The sequence below is a fragment of the Cryptomeria japonica genome, chromosome 11 (genome assembly GCF_030272615.1).
Source record: "Cryptomeria japonica chromosome 11, Sugi_1.0, whole genome shotgun sequence".
In the NCBI taxonomy this organism is placed as follows: domain Eukaryota; kingdom Viridiplantae; phylum Streptophyta; class Pinopsida; order Cupressales; family Cupressaceae; genus Cryptomeria; species Cryptomeria japonica.
The window spans coordinates 541,291,509-541,309,758 of NC_081415.1; the positions used below are offsets into that span (position 1 = coordinate 541,291,509).

The 18,250-nt window shown below is 35.4% G+C and overlaps 1 protein-coding gene across 4 annotated transcripts in view; it reads right to left on the bottom strand.

Annotated features, from left to right (window-relative positions):
- Positions 1 to 372: 372 nt before the first annotated feature.
- Positions 373 to 18,250, bottom strand: part of LOC131049032 (uncharacterized) — a 51,232-nt gene continuing 33,354 nt past the window's right edge. For 2 of the 4 annotated variants that reach the window (XM_057983035.2, XM_057983033.2), the window contains 7 exons: positions 11,372 to 11,604; positions 11,027 to 11,278; positions 10,754 to 10,830; positions 10,285 to 10,675; positions 1,091 to 1,150; positions 960 to 1,012; positions 373 to 862 (listed from right to left, as the gene is read on the bottom strand). In XM_057983035.2, the coding sequence (XP_057839018.2) occupies positions 748 to 862; positions 960 to 1,012; positions 1,091 to 1,150; positions 10,285 to 10,675; positions 10,754 to 10,830; positions 11,027 to 11,278; positions 11,372 to 11,604 (1,181 nt within the window). In that variant the 3' untranslated portion in view covers positions 373 to 747. The remainder of the gene's footprint in view (positions 863 to 959; positions 1,013 to 1,090; positions 1,151 to 10,284; positions 10,676 to 10,753; positions 10,831 to 11,026; positions 11,279 to 11,371; positions 11,605 to 18,250) is intronic. The other 2 variants (XM_057983034.2, XM_057983036.2) reach the window with 2 other exon arrangements.

The following is an 18,250-nucleotide window of genomic DNA, read 5'->3' on the forward strand; positions in this document are numbered from 1 at the left end:
TTATTCACAAAACAGCCACAATATAATTTATATTTTTTAAATCTACATAAGAAATGGGGAGGTCTGAACAAACCAAACTAGAAAATGTGGGTAGAATGCAAACCAGAATAATTGTGAAGCATTACACCAATATGATGATCTTATCATGCATTGTACAAACAAATAACTAATTATTCAACTATAAACTACCATAAATAATGATGACACCTATTTTACTTCAGGTGTCATGGGATTTGCTTCCCCTTTTCAGGGAACCAATGAGTTTCTTTGTCATAATAAAAAGATATATACATTTACTATATAATACATTTGCAGCCTGAGAAGCATACGTACAATTGAAAATCCCAGGGAGATTGTGCTACTTAAAGCACAGACTAATAATTTGTGTTCCTCTATATACCAATTCCTCAAAAAAATGGAGTTAGTTCAGAATCCCTTTAACATGGGATTACAAAAAAATGATATTTTACAACTTCGGCTAAAAGTACGCTAAGAAAATTAGTGGAGAGCATCAGCCATAACCAACAAGTCAAAGCAAAATCTGTCCCAAAATTAATTTTCAATGTACATGATAGAAAATTATAATATATATGCCTATGAAAGGCATCCATGCTAAGATATAGCAGATTACAACATATTTATGTGTGAAAAGCAAAAAAGTTGCAGCCTTCCACAAAAAAAAACATTCATCTCTGTTAACTTCTGCAAAAAGAAGAAACCCAATCATCGACAACTGAACCTCACATTCTAAGGATGTCGGAGTGTAGGATAAGTGTTTATTATTTGTTGAGCACCATAGTATGCATTGCTTGTCATCATAGGATTTTGATTGCGGTACCAATTTGCCAAGTAGTTTGCATATCTGCAGATGGAAAAAGACATAACATGATCAATTTTTTTTTAGTGATATAGTTTAATTTAACCATTTTCCCTCACCAATAAACCACAACAATACTTACTGATCAGCTGGGAAGTTAACCTCTGCACCATTAGCCATCCATCCTCCAGGAGTCTGCAGAAAATAAGTCATACAGTCAACAATGAAGAATGCAAAAATTGTGGTTAATCAGATAAGTCTAATATTTCAGACCTGCTGGCAGCCACCAAACTCGATCATTTTCCCATGGACTTGAAGGTATTCTTCATATGTCTGAACGAAAGAAAGCATGAATGAATGGTAAGCCAAATGAAGTGTACAATTAGTTTTCTAATATTCAAAATCCCTATTCATAAACAAGAAATATTTGAGAGAGCAAAATACAAGAATTTTGGGCAATAAATCTATAGCTTTGTAGAATTCATAATAAATTACTGTTCAAATTGTGAACAGCGATTCATCACATATTCCATCGAACTTGGGCACATGTCCATTAAAAACTTTGGGGAAACGACAGTGCAAGAAAGGAAATCAAATTATTTGGACTCACATCTATTGTGTATATGTGATTCTCAGAGGAAGTAGGCATATCAACAAACAAACAAACAACCTACTCATAACTGACTAATTGCTTTCTTTTATACAAAATTCAACATTATTGAATAAATATTAAAAATGAAGTTGCATTTACAAAAGTAAAAGCAAGAACCTGATGTGAATACTACTAGAATGACATGGCACAAAATATGTCTATGATTAGAGTTGAGGAGGTATGCATATCATGATAAAGCACTGCACATCTTAAGCCAGGCATTTGTAATACATTAAAGTCTGTTATTTCAATTCTGAATTGTTCCTGGTGTTGTACTTTCTGCTCTCTCTACAATTGACTAATTCAGATCTGTCTCAATCCAAATTAATGTAAAGATATTTGCCACCGCCATTCTCTATGGACTGCTATGTGTTCTTTATCTGACTATTCTCAGAATGTCCACAAAATTCTGCCTTACCTTATGATCCAGTAACAATCTCCATGTCACTGTTTTCCCTTCACAACTTCAATTTGATAAGTCATTTCATCCGCCAAAATGATATGTTTGTACTTCACTTGTTACTCTCACCCAAAATATCCCTTTCAAACCTCCAAATTCTTATAGTCATGTACTTTCATATAATTTTCCACATCTTCATTAAGTTCCATGATTTTCTCTCAGCCCTACAGATCATAGCCAACTACACTCTGAAATTTCCAGCTAGCGTAAGAGTAAGCATTCAGTCCAGTAAATGTTTATATTTTTTGATTCAGTCTAAGCAGAAACTCGATGCCAGGATTTGCTATTTTGGAAATCAATGGATGTTCTTAACTTCTTGAGAAACACCAAGAGGATTGAAATTTCCTCAACCAGCACAACTTGGACTATCCAAAGTGGTGTTGCTTGTTCAGGAGAACACATTGGCTATCCCAATCACAGTGAGACAGACAATATAATCACAAGGAATGGAAGGATTGTATAATTTTCATTTTCCTTCAAATTGAGTTAGAAAATTCAATTCACTTATATTTTTAATATCTAAATTTAGTGCTTGGTTCAGGATTAGCATATAAACAATAGATTGGGTTGTCAAAAATTAAAGCATTACGAAACCCTTCAATGACTTTAAGCTAGAGATATTGGAAGCACTATATAAGGTACTAAAAAGAACACGATAAGAAAAACAAAAGGAAGTAAATCAGAAGTTTAGGCACACTCACATTTCAATTGACAGTTCCGATGTGAAGACTCCAAAAATCCAAATGGAACACTATATCTCTTGCATTATATATCTAGGTACTAGACATATGATAAAAGCCCATCATGATAGCATTGCATATAGAAATAAGTCAATGGGCCTACTGTTAATCATAAAAACAAATTTACCAGAGTACTAGTACTGGTACTGGTACACATACAGTGCAGAACAGGACCACATAACTTTTTAGGATTCTAGGTTCAGCAAGGCTTGGATATGCCCATTCAAAAATAATAATAAAATATAAATAAAATTTACCATAATTATCATATCATATGCATAAGATAGACAAACAAAATGAAAAAATAGTAATGCCAATTGATAATTCAAATATCAAATTAGTCATTACATATGATATACCTACTATCACATTGATTTATATTATTATTATCAGTTAAAAATAGACTTCTGTTTAAATAGGAAAATAATCAATGATCATAATCAAACTCAATAACTACGTAAACAAATCATCATATTCAACTCCATAAAAAGCATTCAAATTAGCAAATAAATTTACTAGAACCAGATGCAGTAGAGCTAGTAGGGCTAGCAGTAATACCACTTCAACTAGCTCTGCCACGTAGCTCTTTAAATTAGTAAGTTGTGTTTGCTTTTTTATTTTGTTTTCATTATTTTACCTTTCTTTATGTTTTTATTGTCAGTCATTTGGTTGGGATGCTACCTCCACCTTTCTGGGAGGATACCCACACATGGATAAGTATGCAAGCCTGAAAGTCTACGTGCACCGAATGGGAGTCGTGTATGGCCTCATAATACAGTAAAGAAATGTTTGGGATAATAATTTAAGTCAGTCTACTAAAGAAGGTAACATCAAAACTTACGTAAAAGACCTATTGGATAGGAAAGATACTTAAATTTAGAATTTAAAGGTTGGCCAGCATGAAATTTAAAGAGTCCCCATAAGTATCAAAGAGCTAAATTTCCATGAAAAATACAAAAATATGATCAAGTGTGTTTCATGTGCATACGAGAGGATTACCATTCGAGCTCCAATTCATCTTTTTTAAATGCTAAGAGTAATGGAGTAAGGACCATAATTGTACAATTCATGTGTGTGGCTACAAATAAAACACAAGAAAACTGAAGGTATTCCTTGCAGTTTATTCCTTAATTATCAAAACATCTATTTCTACTTATTGGTCAGGGCTGCAACCTTGATTGGTGTCCAAACATGGTCATACGCCTCTACAAGTGTTAGACTTAGATAGCTGCTAGGAAGATCAGAGAGCTTGCAACAAGAAGGATCTGATCACAACTTTTCTTGATCTTAATCGATAACAAGATGCACAAGGCTACAACCTAAGTCACCGGGTTCGCCGAATTTCATGGTTGAAGTTCGAAATTCGGCGAACATTTAAAAAATATATGAAGTTCGTTTAAATTCGCGGTTAAATTCGTACGGAACACATTTTATTAGGTTTTTTAAGAACAAAATTCCTCCAACTCGCAGCTAGGGCACACCATATTTCTTCAAGGCACGATAACAGAGAAACAATTGGTGAGAGGAGATGATTTACGTGATAAGCTACACCACGACAAGATCACATAGCATTTGCACATCATCGAATGTAAGTCTGCTCAGGATCACAGAAAAACAGTGGGTGGGTGAGAGGAATCTGCTTGAAGTTGCGATGCTCACCCGTCTTCCATTCGTTCCCTTCGATCTTGGCTTAGGTTTCATTCGTTTGCCCTCTCCTGTCGCGACTTCATCCGGAGATATTAAGTTTCTTATATGCAGTTTCCTTTTCTATAGTTTAAATTTTTTAACACATTTTTTATATTTTAATAATTATTTAAAAGATTAATATTATTTTATTTACATTAACATTTAATATATTTAAACTTAATATTATTTTATTTATTTGTTTATTTTTATTTTTTAATATTAATATTTGATAATATTTAATAATAATATTATTATTTTAAACTTTAGTATTTATAAATTATAATTTTGTGAATATATTATATTTAAAAAATAAAATTATATAAGGCGAATTTAATGTCAAATTTTTTTTTCGAATTTTTACTCTTGCCGAATTTCATCCGAATTGTATAGTTGCCGAACTCGAATTCGAATTCGAACCTGGTGACTTAGGCAGGACATCCACAGTGTAGCTAGTGGGAGTGGAAATGGCACTGCTTGTGATTCTTATGAACCAATTGATGATGTTGATGCCATTGATGAGAGATTTTTTAATTTATTTAATTTCCACACACAATTGCCATGTTGATGTAGTTTGACCACTGAATACAGCTTTATTTTGAACGTATGCATAAATATAAACCAATTTCATTTATTAACATTTGACACAGAATTATCAATATTAATTTATTAGTTGTCTTTGTGGTTGATTTTATATATTCGGTGAAAATTATTGTTATTTTTTAATTTTATTTTTGTTATATGGTTGTACCCACAATGTATCAAATCTGGATTAAAAAAAGGACAGCCTACACATACCGCAAACCTGAACCCAAAACCTACAAAAATCTGTTCATTCCAGGGAAACTCAAGGATTTGTCCCCAACATTTTTTGGGACGTCCCCATTTCCAGAACATTGCGTGGACCGGGGGACACCTAGGGGATGTTCCCAATTTTTAAAAAGACAACAGGTGACATCTTGGAAAATTGGTGGCATCTCAAAAACTAAAGGGGATAGCAATAAAAAGCAACATTAAAAAAAACACACCCAGCACTTCAAAACAACATTATTTTATTGTTGCTTGTTGGTGTGCCCCCACACCCTAGCTCGCCCTAAATGAGGAAAAACAATCTCATTTCACTTGCAACTTCATTTTTTGTTTGTTCAAAAATATTAAAGTAGCCAAATACACCTCTACATGTATTCCCAAAAAACCTATGATTTTTCAACTGTTCCAAATACTATGCAATTTGATTTTTTTTAATTTTACGTAAATCTTCCTAAACTTGAATTAAAAGAAACTTCAATCACGCAATTTTTTTGGTATAAACAATACCTACACCAAATGAGATGTTTTTCTATTTCAGCAACCCATTTTCTTGGGTTATCTTCCAATGCAACTCCACTATTTTTGGCATATTGTAAATTGTTAAATCAGCTTATAATTATTTATGTAGCAATTACATATCTATATTGCTTTTGAAGTAATGAAATTCTCCTCTGATAACTTAGAAAATTGTGCCAAATATATGTGCATGTGTTTTTTGTGAATGTCATATCCAATTGTATCCATATTGGGGGTCTTCACAAATGGCCATATCTGTATCCAATACTGTATCAATATCTATATCCGTGTTCATGCAACTTCAAAAAACATTCCAGCTAAAAGAGAAAACAAGAGCACCTGTACAAAAAGTTGAATCTAGGGCATCATTGGTAGTGAGCTAACAAAATATTGAAAGAGGTAAGTCATTCTATCATTTTATTTACTTTTCCAAAAAAAATCAAAGTTTAATCTTTAAAGTAGGAATGTCTGATTTTTTTTCATTTTTTTTTCATTTCAGTTTAAAACTTGCATTATATCTCACAAAACATGAGCATCAGTGAAAAACTGATTAGTGACTATGAAGTGGAAGAAAATGAACTAAATATAAGAGTTTCAACGTCATCAGAAGTGTGGAAGTGTTGGAGGTGAAGGAGAAAAACCACCAAATTCATTTGAGTGCCCTTCTCCTGCCTTTTAACTCAAAAAAAAGCTCTCCTCCAACTTGTCAGGTTTGCAAAGATTTTAGAGAGAATTACAGACAGTGGACTTAAGGTTTGTCCAAACATAATGGTGGATGAGAAGGTAGAGGCTCATAGATTGCATATGGAGGCTGAAATGAGCTCTAAAAGTGTGACAATGCCAATATATTCTTCTAGACAATCATCCATACCTATGGCATCCATGGTTGGTACTGGTAGTAGTGATACTGCCACAAAAGGAAAGAGGAAGATTAGTGGTAGTGAGAGGTCAGAGACAGTTGCAAATATGTTCAATGTGCAGGCACAAGATGTGATAGTCATCCATTACCAAATAGGATTATGCCCATGCCATCCCATTTCATGTGGCTCATTCCTCTTACTTCAAACAAATGATAAAAAATGTAGCCTCCAAGGTCCTTCAATCATTTTAGGTACAATGAAATTAGGGCACATCCCCTAGCCGTTCCCCCACAACTGACAGAACGCAAAAAACATCCCAAAATTGTTTAAAAACAATTCAAACTACAAAATTCTTGATATGGTATTCGAGCTAATAATTATTATTGTCAGTTTGGTACAGCATGATATTTGTGAGAAGTACAAACAAACAATTTCTTTTTGCAATGTGGTTGGCCTACAAGCTTCTATAGACATCATCCAACATCAAATTGGCATTGTCATATTATATTACTGCTGTTATACTGTTGTTCATTAACTTGTAGAAAGGTTGTTCACCAGGGACAACCTTTCCAAGGCACACCTACCAGAAGCATTGATAAACCAATTCCCAAATAAATAGGGAGCTGCTCCATCTAGACCTGCATCTCAACTCTGCAAGTACTCAAACATCCAAAACCTAATTTTTTCCTCTAGAAGCTTTGAACTGTTGAGGTGTCTTTGCATGCTAGTTCAGAGACAGTTTGCAACCACACTATCAATAAATACTTTTCTCTTGTATTAAAATGTTCATTCCACGATTATAGTTCTGCAGGGATGCATCAAGTTTGAACTTTAAGATTTGTAATTTAGTCATCAAAGAAATTTATGATTTGTAATTTATGAGTATCATCCAAATATTCAAATTCTTTTGGATATGCACCAATGTTTGGAGAGATGCCTCCGAGTCTTCCACTAGACAGGTTTCCAAAATACTATTGAATTGGAGCTAGGGACTAGACCCATCATTACAATCCCCTATCATAATCCTTGTGCCAAGGATGACACAAAGTGTACTATATAGGAGTTACTAAATTTAGGGCACATTAGACCTGGCACAAGCCCATTTGCTTCTTCAATGGTGTTGACAAAGAAGAAAGACAAGACCATGAGAATGTGCATTGATTACCAAACCTTGAACAAGAAAACCATTAAGAAAGAATATCCAATACCCCACATTGATGAAATGATAGATGAATTACATGGTGCAGTTTACTTCACAAAGATTGATCTGCTTTCTAGAAACCATCAGATTCAGGTTAAACCTAAAGATACTCATAAGACTACTTTTTGGTCAATCTCGGTACTTTGAATTCATAGTGATGTCCTTTATGTTAATTTTGTGCCCTAGATCAGTAATCAGGTTTATGTCTTTTAATTATGCCCTTGGTTTGTTAATCAGATTTGTAATATTTTATTAAACCATAATTCAGTAAACTCAGAAATGAAACAAGTAAACAAGAGACAAACGCAAATACCCTGGGAAAACCTCCAAGGAGGAAAAACCCAGCATTAAAGACCCACAGGTCAGATTATATATTCTCTCTTAATTGTACAAATACAAAACTTAGCTTGACTCTTCAGATCTGATCCCTTTTATCATACCAGATTTGTCCTTCTAAATACACCGAGTCTTCATCAAGGAATACCAAATGCCTTCTATCTTCTTGAACAGGTTCGCCCAATCTTCTCCTATATTTCTGCCCAATCCTCTCCTATATTTCACACCTTCAATTGCAGAGCTATTTCGCTGATTGCATGAGAGATGAAGTTGGTGGATTGAGTTTGCATTTTAACTTTATTTATATGAGCTTTTAACCCATATACTCCAAGTCGGCCTTAATCATTTTTGGCACCAATTTGATTTGTTGCGTGGTACTTATTTTGGTGTGGCATGGAGATATGGGGCCGGACCTGTCTTGGGGGGCATGTTTACCTTTTAGGATAGGACCCAGTCCTACGTGGGGGGGCACGTTGCCTTATGGGATAGGACCCAGTCCTATGTGGGTTCGGATGTTGCCTTAAGGCAATCCGAACCCTCTTACCTAGTTATAAACAACACTTTACGCTCACTAATGCACCAGCTACCTTCTAGTTGGCAATGAGTGAGATTTTCAGACATCATTCGTGTTTGTGTAAATTTTCTTTGATGATATACTTATCTACAACAAGACTTGGGAAGAGCACTTGGCACATTTGGATACATTGTTAGCCATTTTGCAATAGCAGATTTTATTTGCAAAAAACTATTATTTATTTTGGGCATATAATTGGTGCTTCAAATGTACAGATGGAACAGACAAAGGTGCAATCTATTCAAGAGTGGCCTACTCCCAGGGCATTGACACAGCTACATAGTTTATCTGGCTTATGTAGCTATTATAGGAGATTTATTGGGGATTTTTATCAATTTGCATCCCATTTGACTTAATTGACCAAAAACGATGTTTTCTATTGGTCAGCAGCAACTTAGGAGTTATTTGATCAACTGAAGAATGTAATGTGCATTGAATCTATTCCTACTATACGTGATTTCTCACTACCCTTTGTGGTTTAATCAGTGCCATCTTTATGCAAAGAGGACAACCTTGAGAATCGCAATTTAAATGCTATTGAACAACAAATTTTCCATTTATGGCAAATGGATGTTAGCAGTAATGCATACGCTAGCAAATTCAGACAGTATTTGTTTTGCAAGCATTTTGTGGTGCATACAAATCAAAAACAGACTAAGGTTCTTTCTATCACAATGAGAGCTTAATGACTAGCTGCAAAAGTGGCTGAGTAAGCTACAGTCTAAGACTTTGGCACTGCACATGTCAAATGCAAGAATAATCAAGTTGTAAATGCACCTTTCAAAAGACCCAAGTTATCAGCTATTTCTTTAGTAGAGATCCATTGGAGGGGAGTAGATAGCTGCATAGGATAATGACACTTTTACTATAGAGCTGATAGAGGTATTATTGTTGCCAAGGACAAAGACGATAGGTAGCAGGTCAGGCTTGGTGTTATTTTTGTATAAAGAGAGTATCATCTTAGTTCCAAGGTCCAAGCTTAGGAAGAACATTGCAGCTTTCCATGATTCTTCATTTGTAAGACATAGAAGTTTTCCAAGTCCGACAAACAGGTGAGAATCAAGTATTCATGGAAAGGCTTGAAGGATGATGTATTACGGTATGTGCAAGAGTGTGATGTTTGTAAAAGGATGAAGCAAACCCTCACAGTGGCAGTGACTCAGAGGACTCAGGGGATGTAATGAACACTACCCAGTATGTTTTCTCACGTTTCATCCTTCGACAAACCCTGTAATGATGAAGATGCTGAGATGAAGCCTGAAACTAATGCTGTTGATCATTCAGCCACAAAATTTTGAAGGAATGAAAACCTTGATTTCACTAAATATGGTGCAATGCTGTCTTTGTGAAAACTTAACTGTCCAGTATAGGGTGCAGGGCTTTGGATTTAACTCCACTTTTAAATTGAGTAAAGCTATAGTTCACTGTTAGTCCTAATAATTATTTCCACTAAAGTACAATTACCAGTAACCAACCTCAATGCAATGGAAAAAATAGCTAATAAATGAGGCCAAAATTATTACTAAGGAATGCATGTACAATATTTATTAAAACTTTATGTTAAGATTCACTACAGATTGTATTTTTACTTACACTATAAGCAAATGTAATTAAAGAAGAAGAAAACAAGCATACCATATGTAACAGATCTTCCTCAGCTAGATTACCACCACCATGCTTTGAATTTCCCCCAGAACGTGATCGTTCTTTCTTTCCATCAGCTCCTGAGGACCTTTCTCTATCTCTGCGCCTATCAGTACTCTTCTCTGGTGCAAGTGGTGACTTCGATCTGGAATCTTTTGGTTCTTCCAAATGGCTGCTAACAATATTTGACACCATGCCTCCAGGAAGATTGTATTGCTCAAGTGACATAACTGGTGGATACTGTGTACATGGATACATCATAGGCGTTAATGGCCAATTGACCTGAGATGGAATCCCTGACATGCATTTTCCATCTGACATAGCATTGGCATAGTCCCTGTGAAGTCTTTTTGTAGGAGGGCCATCATGAACAGCTATCCTGCTGTAACAATTATTCCATTAGTAGTGAGTAATACAGGCAACCTGCTATCAAAATCAAGAGAAAAGGGTAATATCTTACCACTTCTGTTTTCCCTCTAATTCATTCCCATCATCTATAAGACTGCAAAGTGCTTCCCCAATTTCTTGCGTCAGCTCCTGAAATTAGATCAATGGAGCAAAAATAAATCACCTGGTTAAAGATAATATTAACAGGCAGATAACTAAATGACTCCCTGCTATAGTCATATTGTGTCCAACAAATGAAGAGACACCCAAAGCAAATGAAAAATTACAGTAACCTTGTCCTTCTCAATAAAATTTTAGATGCAGGGGTTGAATCAAATGAGATCACCTGACAGTCTCTACTGATCTTGACTGGTTTGTATTCATTCAACGGGTTCTTCAGGTGGACCGTCTTCTGAAATGGTAAATTATAAAGGCGGAGCCACTTCACCTTAAAAGTGCGTCCCCATGGATTTGACCCACTATTAGATTCACTCCAAACATTAGTTCTCTTACAACCAACTGGAGACATCATTTGAGCATATCCTTGGAAGTATCCACTCATATTGACACTAAAGATTAAGATAACTCTCTCTGCTTTCTGCAGGAAACCACCACAGTAAACTTGTTAGAACAAAATTATGTCATTTGGCATCAATAGAAAAACACTATTTTCCAAAAGCCTATTACTCACGTGGAAAGCTTCCTCTAAAATAGGTTCATTCATCACTTGAGTTGCCCAGATGCCCTTCTCAATTGACATCTCCAAATTACGATGGTTCAGACTCTTAATTATGAAAAATCTAGTTGAATGCAGTTTAACCTCTTCTGAAGAATTAGCATTGACCACTACATGACACAGATGCTTAACTTTCCCTTGACTACTTTTCTGATGCTGTTTCTCATATCCTTTATGGCTTGAACTTCCTGTGAATAACAAAAATATAAAAGATTAGTTCAGCAAGAATAAATTATAGAGTATGTATAAGTTATAAATTTTCGTTTCTAAACATACACACCATCACCATGTTTAGCACATACTGGCATACTTTGTATATAACACAAAAGCTACAAAAAAAGTAACTAGCAGCCAAAGACTGTGAATGTGTGTATCCCAAGGTGAGAATGAAACATTCATCATTTCAAAAAGTTACCCAGCTAGATAAGTATTTTAAGCATGCCTATCACAATCGACTCAAGAAACCAGAATGATATTCAGGAACATGACAATATAAATTGTAATGTGGAGTGGATTTAAAAACTATTTCTACCTAACCCACATTTAATATATTTCCTGTAGAAAGCTCACAGTAAAGTTGTCTTCGTTGCAAGACAAGTAGTGGCGCACTGATGGCTACTCCCATGCCAATCAAGATCAAAGTATTAGACATCCATATGAATTTGTAAATGCAAGTCAACAATAGATCTCCTCTCTGCCTATTTTTACTGATTCATATTATAAATACACTATCAAGTTGCAAAAATAAATTCGGCATGATGCTTATGTGGATATTCAGGATGAACCTTGTGCTCTGAAACCTGAAAAAATAGTAGAGTGACTTTGATAATTTGAACCAAAGAAAGATGTTCAAGAAAGATCAAATGAGTTATAGGATAGAAATAAGAAAGACACTTCCAAGACTCTTGAATTGCTACCTACCATCGGATTACAATTGAACGGAGCTTATTTTAAGCTCCACTAATTCGCTCATTTAGATGAAAGAGAATGCATGACAAAAGTTTTGCACGATATGACTAAGGTAGTTGGTAATCCACCAATTACTTATATTCAAGAAAATAATAATAAAGACAACAGCACAGATTACCAGTCAATTTTCGTATAAGATGCACTGAGTTGAGTTTCTAGATTTTCTGTGTCCTATAGAATTGGCAATTTTTAAAATGCATGGACATCCATTTAAATTTAGATGAGATCATATAAACAGAGTGGTCAAAAATCAATTTCTTTAATTCAAAATTCCTACATAGATAAACAGCAAAAAATTAACTCCACAAACAAAGTTTGGAATTCTCAACATGTGACATATTTCTTCTGCATGGAATAAGATCAATAATGGTTTTTAGAGTAATCTTTAGAGAATCATTAGCTACTTGAGGTTTTATATCAAACCAACAGAATAATTAGCTACTTGATACATTCAAGCCTTAGGCTGAAACCTCTTCCACTGAGAGCCGAGGACTGAGGGGGATCCATTCCAACAAAGTCACTTAACACAATCCTGGCCTCATCCTTTATTGTGTTGGGCCTTGCACTCAGCAAGATGTGATCCCCAACGAGCTCATTCAAAACCATTCAACTTCACCAGCAGACCAGGGGCCCATTGACTTCTTGTTATTATTTAATTTTATAGAACCAATAAAAGAAAGAAAAAACATTACAAATCTAGTTTCACCCACTAAATGCATGCCTTTTCACTTCATTTGCTTACCCCCATTTCACATATAGATGGATCCAAAAAACTATTTTTCTCCCAACTACCATTTTTAGATTTTCAAAGGTAGTTGGATATTTTCAAAAGGATTATATTATGTTTATTTAGTGCTATGTGAAAGAGCTGTACGGTGCACCTACAAGATTTATCAATCAAAGGTAAGTTTATCTTATGGATTTTTCCAAACAAAGTTCATTTTTAAAAATGTTTTCAACATTTTTTAAAACCTTTTAAATTACAAGGGTTACAACCTCACTCTTCTGGGGGCTTTTTTTTCGTTTTCTGTAAGTTAACACAATAGAGTTGTAATGTTTTATGTTTTTTTCAATTATTCATTCAAAAAGCCTAGTAATTATAGTTTAGTTGGCTCAACGCTAGAGAGGCCTCTCAAAATTGACTGACACGTTATGTCTTTAGCAACATACAAGCATAATTGAGCAACTTCCTAGAAGCAGGGGTTCTCATTGGCATTTTAACCAATGTGAAAATGAGTATAAGTTCTCATATAGATGAGTGAAAGCTCACCCATGTGCTATGACAAGCTTAGGAATATGAATTTGTCCAAGGTCCAATAAAAAAGGTTGGAAAAAACAAATTATGGCACATATCAAAGAACATGAGGACGCTAACATTGTAAATAACTGAGCAAAGAAAAAATCACATCCTATAACCAATGAGGATCATGCCTAGTGGAAAAGGCCTACAAGAACAAGTTCAAGAAGCTGGCAAATCAAAGCATTGCTCGCTGCATTTATAGCAATGAGCTTCCTTTCAACCTTGTCAAATCACCAAATTGGTGGGAAATAAATCACCAATAAGGAGGCTTTTCGTCACCAAAAGCTCAAGGACTCAATAAATGTGTAAGCCAAATACCATTTTGTTTTACTTGGGAGTTGGGAAATCCCTCTACAAGTTTGTCTTTCTTTTTTTCGATAACCACATCCTACTCTGATTCAGACCTGGAAAAAAATCCACAATCAAAGATTTCAAGTTCAACACATCTTCCTCCTCATCCAATATGGAGGACTCAAACAAATGCAAGTTTTCAATGTTTAACACCAAGTAAATCTTCATATACTGTGACAAATCAAGACAGAGCATTCTTTCCTATCTGCTCCAAAAAAAAAAGAATCATACCTCAGAGGTTTCTACTTTTTTGCTTGCCCTTGCTCTCTTTCTTTACCCACGTATAACAGTACATTGTCACCTACCTTGATCTTGTGTTCAACATGGTGCTTGCCATGCCTCTTCTTGTACTTCACTTGATTCTATTTAAGTTCTTCTACTTGCAAATGTACTTGCCAAATGCATAACTACCCTACAACATCTAGAGGGCCAGGCAACTAGTAACCGAAACATATCTTGAATGGTGATAAATTTGTTGAAATAAGTATAGCCCTGTTTTAGGAGTGTTTAATGTGAGCAAGGTTCTCATCCCATGTCCATGGATGCTTCTAATAATAACCTCAGGGCAGCTGCACCAATGTCTTATATTAAGTGATGAACCTTTTCATCCAAGTATCTAGCTTTTCCCACAAGGTACACCAAAATTTCCCAAACATATATAAAAAATAGCTCAATTACATGGAATGGGAATACACATCTTTCTAAAACGATCAACCACTACAAAGAGATAAACATGTCATGTCTTTGACATAGGCAGCTAACCAACAAAGTCCATAGAAATGTTATCTCGTGAATGAGAAGAGATGGGTAATGGTTGATATATGGCTATAAGGCATGTCGTATTGAAGGTTAGAGGCAGTCTAAGTGACTCCAAAATGTCCTAGCAATTTGAACACATGAACCTCCCTCCAAAACAGCAACCCCCTTTCCTTAGGGACACAAAAGTTTCATAGTTTGGAAAGCAAACCATCTTTCAAAATTAAAATTAGTCTTAGGAGCAAAATTGTCAATTTTACTTTCTTTAACATTGAACAACTCTTTAAAGTCTCCATCATGCCCATAGTCCTCCACATATACTTCTTTGGTGACGGTTTCTAAATAGATAGATAGTGTGCATACCATTGTGATCAAGGTATACTTTACCATGGCATGTTATAGCCTATAAAGGTGTATACTTTACCATGGCATGTTATAGCCTATAAAGGTGCCACAATGGATGAGAGATTTGACAAACTTCCTCAAGTATTGAGTTGCTTCAACGAAGCTCCTCATTTTGCGGACATTTATTTGCTTAGGCCACTTTAGTATGGCCTTCACCTTTATCAAGTATATCCATAACACTCCATCTCTACCACACGTCTAAGATATACCAATGACTGTTGTAAAATCCTACACTTCTCATCATTTAAGATCAACTTGTTCTCCCTTCTGATTTCTATCACTTTCTCTAGGTGTTTACTGCTTGCTCAAAAATATATTCTCGTTCATCTATAAGTGGACATGATATCTCATCCATAAGTCTTATGATGGTTGTAGTGGCATTGCATAATACAAAGGAAATAAGAGCCACTCTAAAAGGCCTTATCTACTCTTTAATGCAATTTTAGTTCATAGTTATCTTGTTTAGCACTCTATAATCTATGAACATGCATCATGTTCCTTTTGGGTACCACCACAACAGAACCACAAGAAAAGGTGCTAGGTTTAATCAAACAATGTTCCAATAACTCTTTCAATTAGTCGTTGACCTCATTGGCCTACATGATGCTTCAACAAGATAGGCCTACCTTTGGAAGTAGACAATCAAGTAGCAATTGGAGCTCGTGGTCAATTGGCCATTGACCAATGGGGGGCAGCCCTTTTTGCTTCTCAAAGAGTTCACTAAATTGTCATGTGAGCTGGTTTATCCCCTTCTTTTCCTTGCTACTAAGTAACCAATGCATAGACTTCATCTTAACCACTTGCTAATTTTGCTTGCCACACAACATTAACTCAAACTTGCCACTTGCATAGATTAACTTCCTTTCTTGAGATGCACTAACGGAAATCTAGATTGTACCCCTATATGACTTAAATCATGAATTCTCTGACTCCCTTGATCAGCTTATAGAGATAAGGGCTCCCAATACTAATCCAAAGGCATCATCCAATGGAATGACATCAACAATTACCTTGTCATTCAAGTCCACACTGAGTCCAAACTTGATCAAACATTAGGTGTTGACAAGATTTCCACACCTTGTTTCAGCCATGCCAAGGAATGTGGACTTGGGTGTTTCCTTATTTGCAATCCAAGTTCATTGACTAGAGCTTGGGAAATCAAATTTGCTTGTGAACAAGTATCAAATATGGCATCTACCTTCCTTCCCTTAAACTGAAGCTTCATGTGAAAAAACTTGGTAATCTCATCCTCATCTTGACCATCACTATTACCCACACATACACCTTTCCTCATAATGGCACATGACAAACAGTAGTCAAAATCAAAGGTGCCCTAAATTTCTTTTACTTTATTGCTACAAATAGCACTCTTCTTCTTCCTGTAATTCTTGAAAGGGTACAGCTCTGGCTGTAGCTTGCAACAAGACTCTTCATTATGTCCTTTGTCACAATGCTTGTGAAACTTAAAAATGCTTCTCTTTATTGTTTTTGTCCTTGGTCTTCACAATGGTGTTGATATTTCTTACCTCTCCGTTTGCTTTTCCCCTTGCTTGAGCTTCCACCTTGCTGCTTATCCTTCTTCCCTTGCTGCTTTTGCCTGAAAGGGGAGTTTTCTTCAAAACAGTGGGCTTGTGCACAAGACTTGTCAATGTTTTAGGTTTTTGACATTAAACCAGCTTTTATTAGATGTCCAAACAGTCCATCCATGCATTTCATCACATGTTTGCAAAGCTAAACCGCCTTCTTACAGAACTCCATGGTGTATTCTTGAATGCTTTGGCCTCGTTTCTAAGAGTAGAATTACCATTGGATAGGCCACTATTCTTCGTATATTTCCTTGGAGAAGATGATTATTTCCTTGGATTGCAAGCATTAGAAAAGAAATAATGACCATGGCTCAACAAAATATCATTAAACTAGAGTGAATGAATGACCCACATCATATTGGCATATTATTCAGCTGAGTGAATTTATAAGTTTTGACAGGAATTAATTAATATTTGAGTTCACGGGCTTATAATCCTTTCAGTTCGGCACTTCATTTTCAGAATATTGGCTTGGTTTTTGGCAAGGTAAATGTTTGAACTTTTGTCTGAAGCATACATTGTCGTAAGTCCCTAACATAGGCGATTGGAGTTCTTCAAACTATGCCCTAGACATGAAGGAAAATGAGTCGACTCTTCAAATCAAGACATGGGCTCAGTGCTAGTCTTCTATTCCAATTCGTGGCACCATTTGGAAATCATTGCGACCCTCGCATGAGATTTGCAAGTCAATAGAGCCTTAAAATTACCACCCGAGTGATCCTGGAGGTCATTTCTGAAATAAAGGCATCTTTGGGACAAAATCTTCTTATGTGTGTAGCATGTTTCTTGTCTTCTTGAGCATAGTTTTCGACTGGGTAAAGAATACATTTCTAACTTATTGAATAAGGTTATGCAGAGATACATTCAAATCTAATGTTCACCCATTGGCATGAGAATTAATGCTGACTTTGTTGTGAAGCTTCAGTCTGAACTACCATTAATTCAGGTCTTATTTACTGTTGCTGCAGGGTGAGAGGTCTGAGAATTCATAAGCTGCAACTACCTCATAGCATACCAAAATATCTCTGCTGTTCTTTTCTGTGTGCACCTGTTCACAAATGTATTGAAGACTCTTCTCAGAAATCCATTTATTAATCATTGCAATGTTGTGATTGAGTGCCAAGTTAGTAAGAATCTTTGCACGTATTTCTGTATCTTGAATCTCAATTTTAAGAGATCATGGAATTATAAACTCTAAATGGGTATCACTAAACCTGCAAATTACCTTGAACACAAATCAGCAACAAACATTAACACTTTTTTTAAAAGAAAGACAAACTGAAAACTAGAAACTGTGTTTCCCTGCAAACTTTTTGTCAAATTGCCTGTAAACTGAATCGAGGAGAAAGAAAGGAAAAAATAGTTTGTCTGAAAAAGGGGTACTGTTGTGACGTATTCACACATCGCCCCATTGCAAATGGGGCCCCCTACTTTTTTGCTTTCTGGGGATTGCTTTCTAGGTTTTTA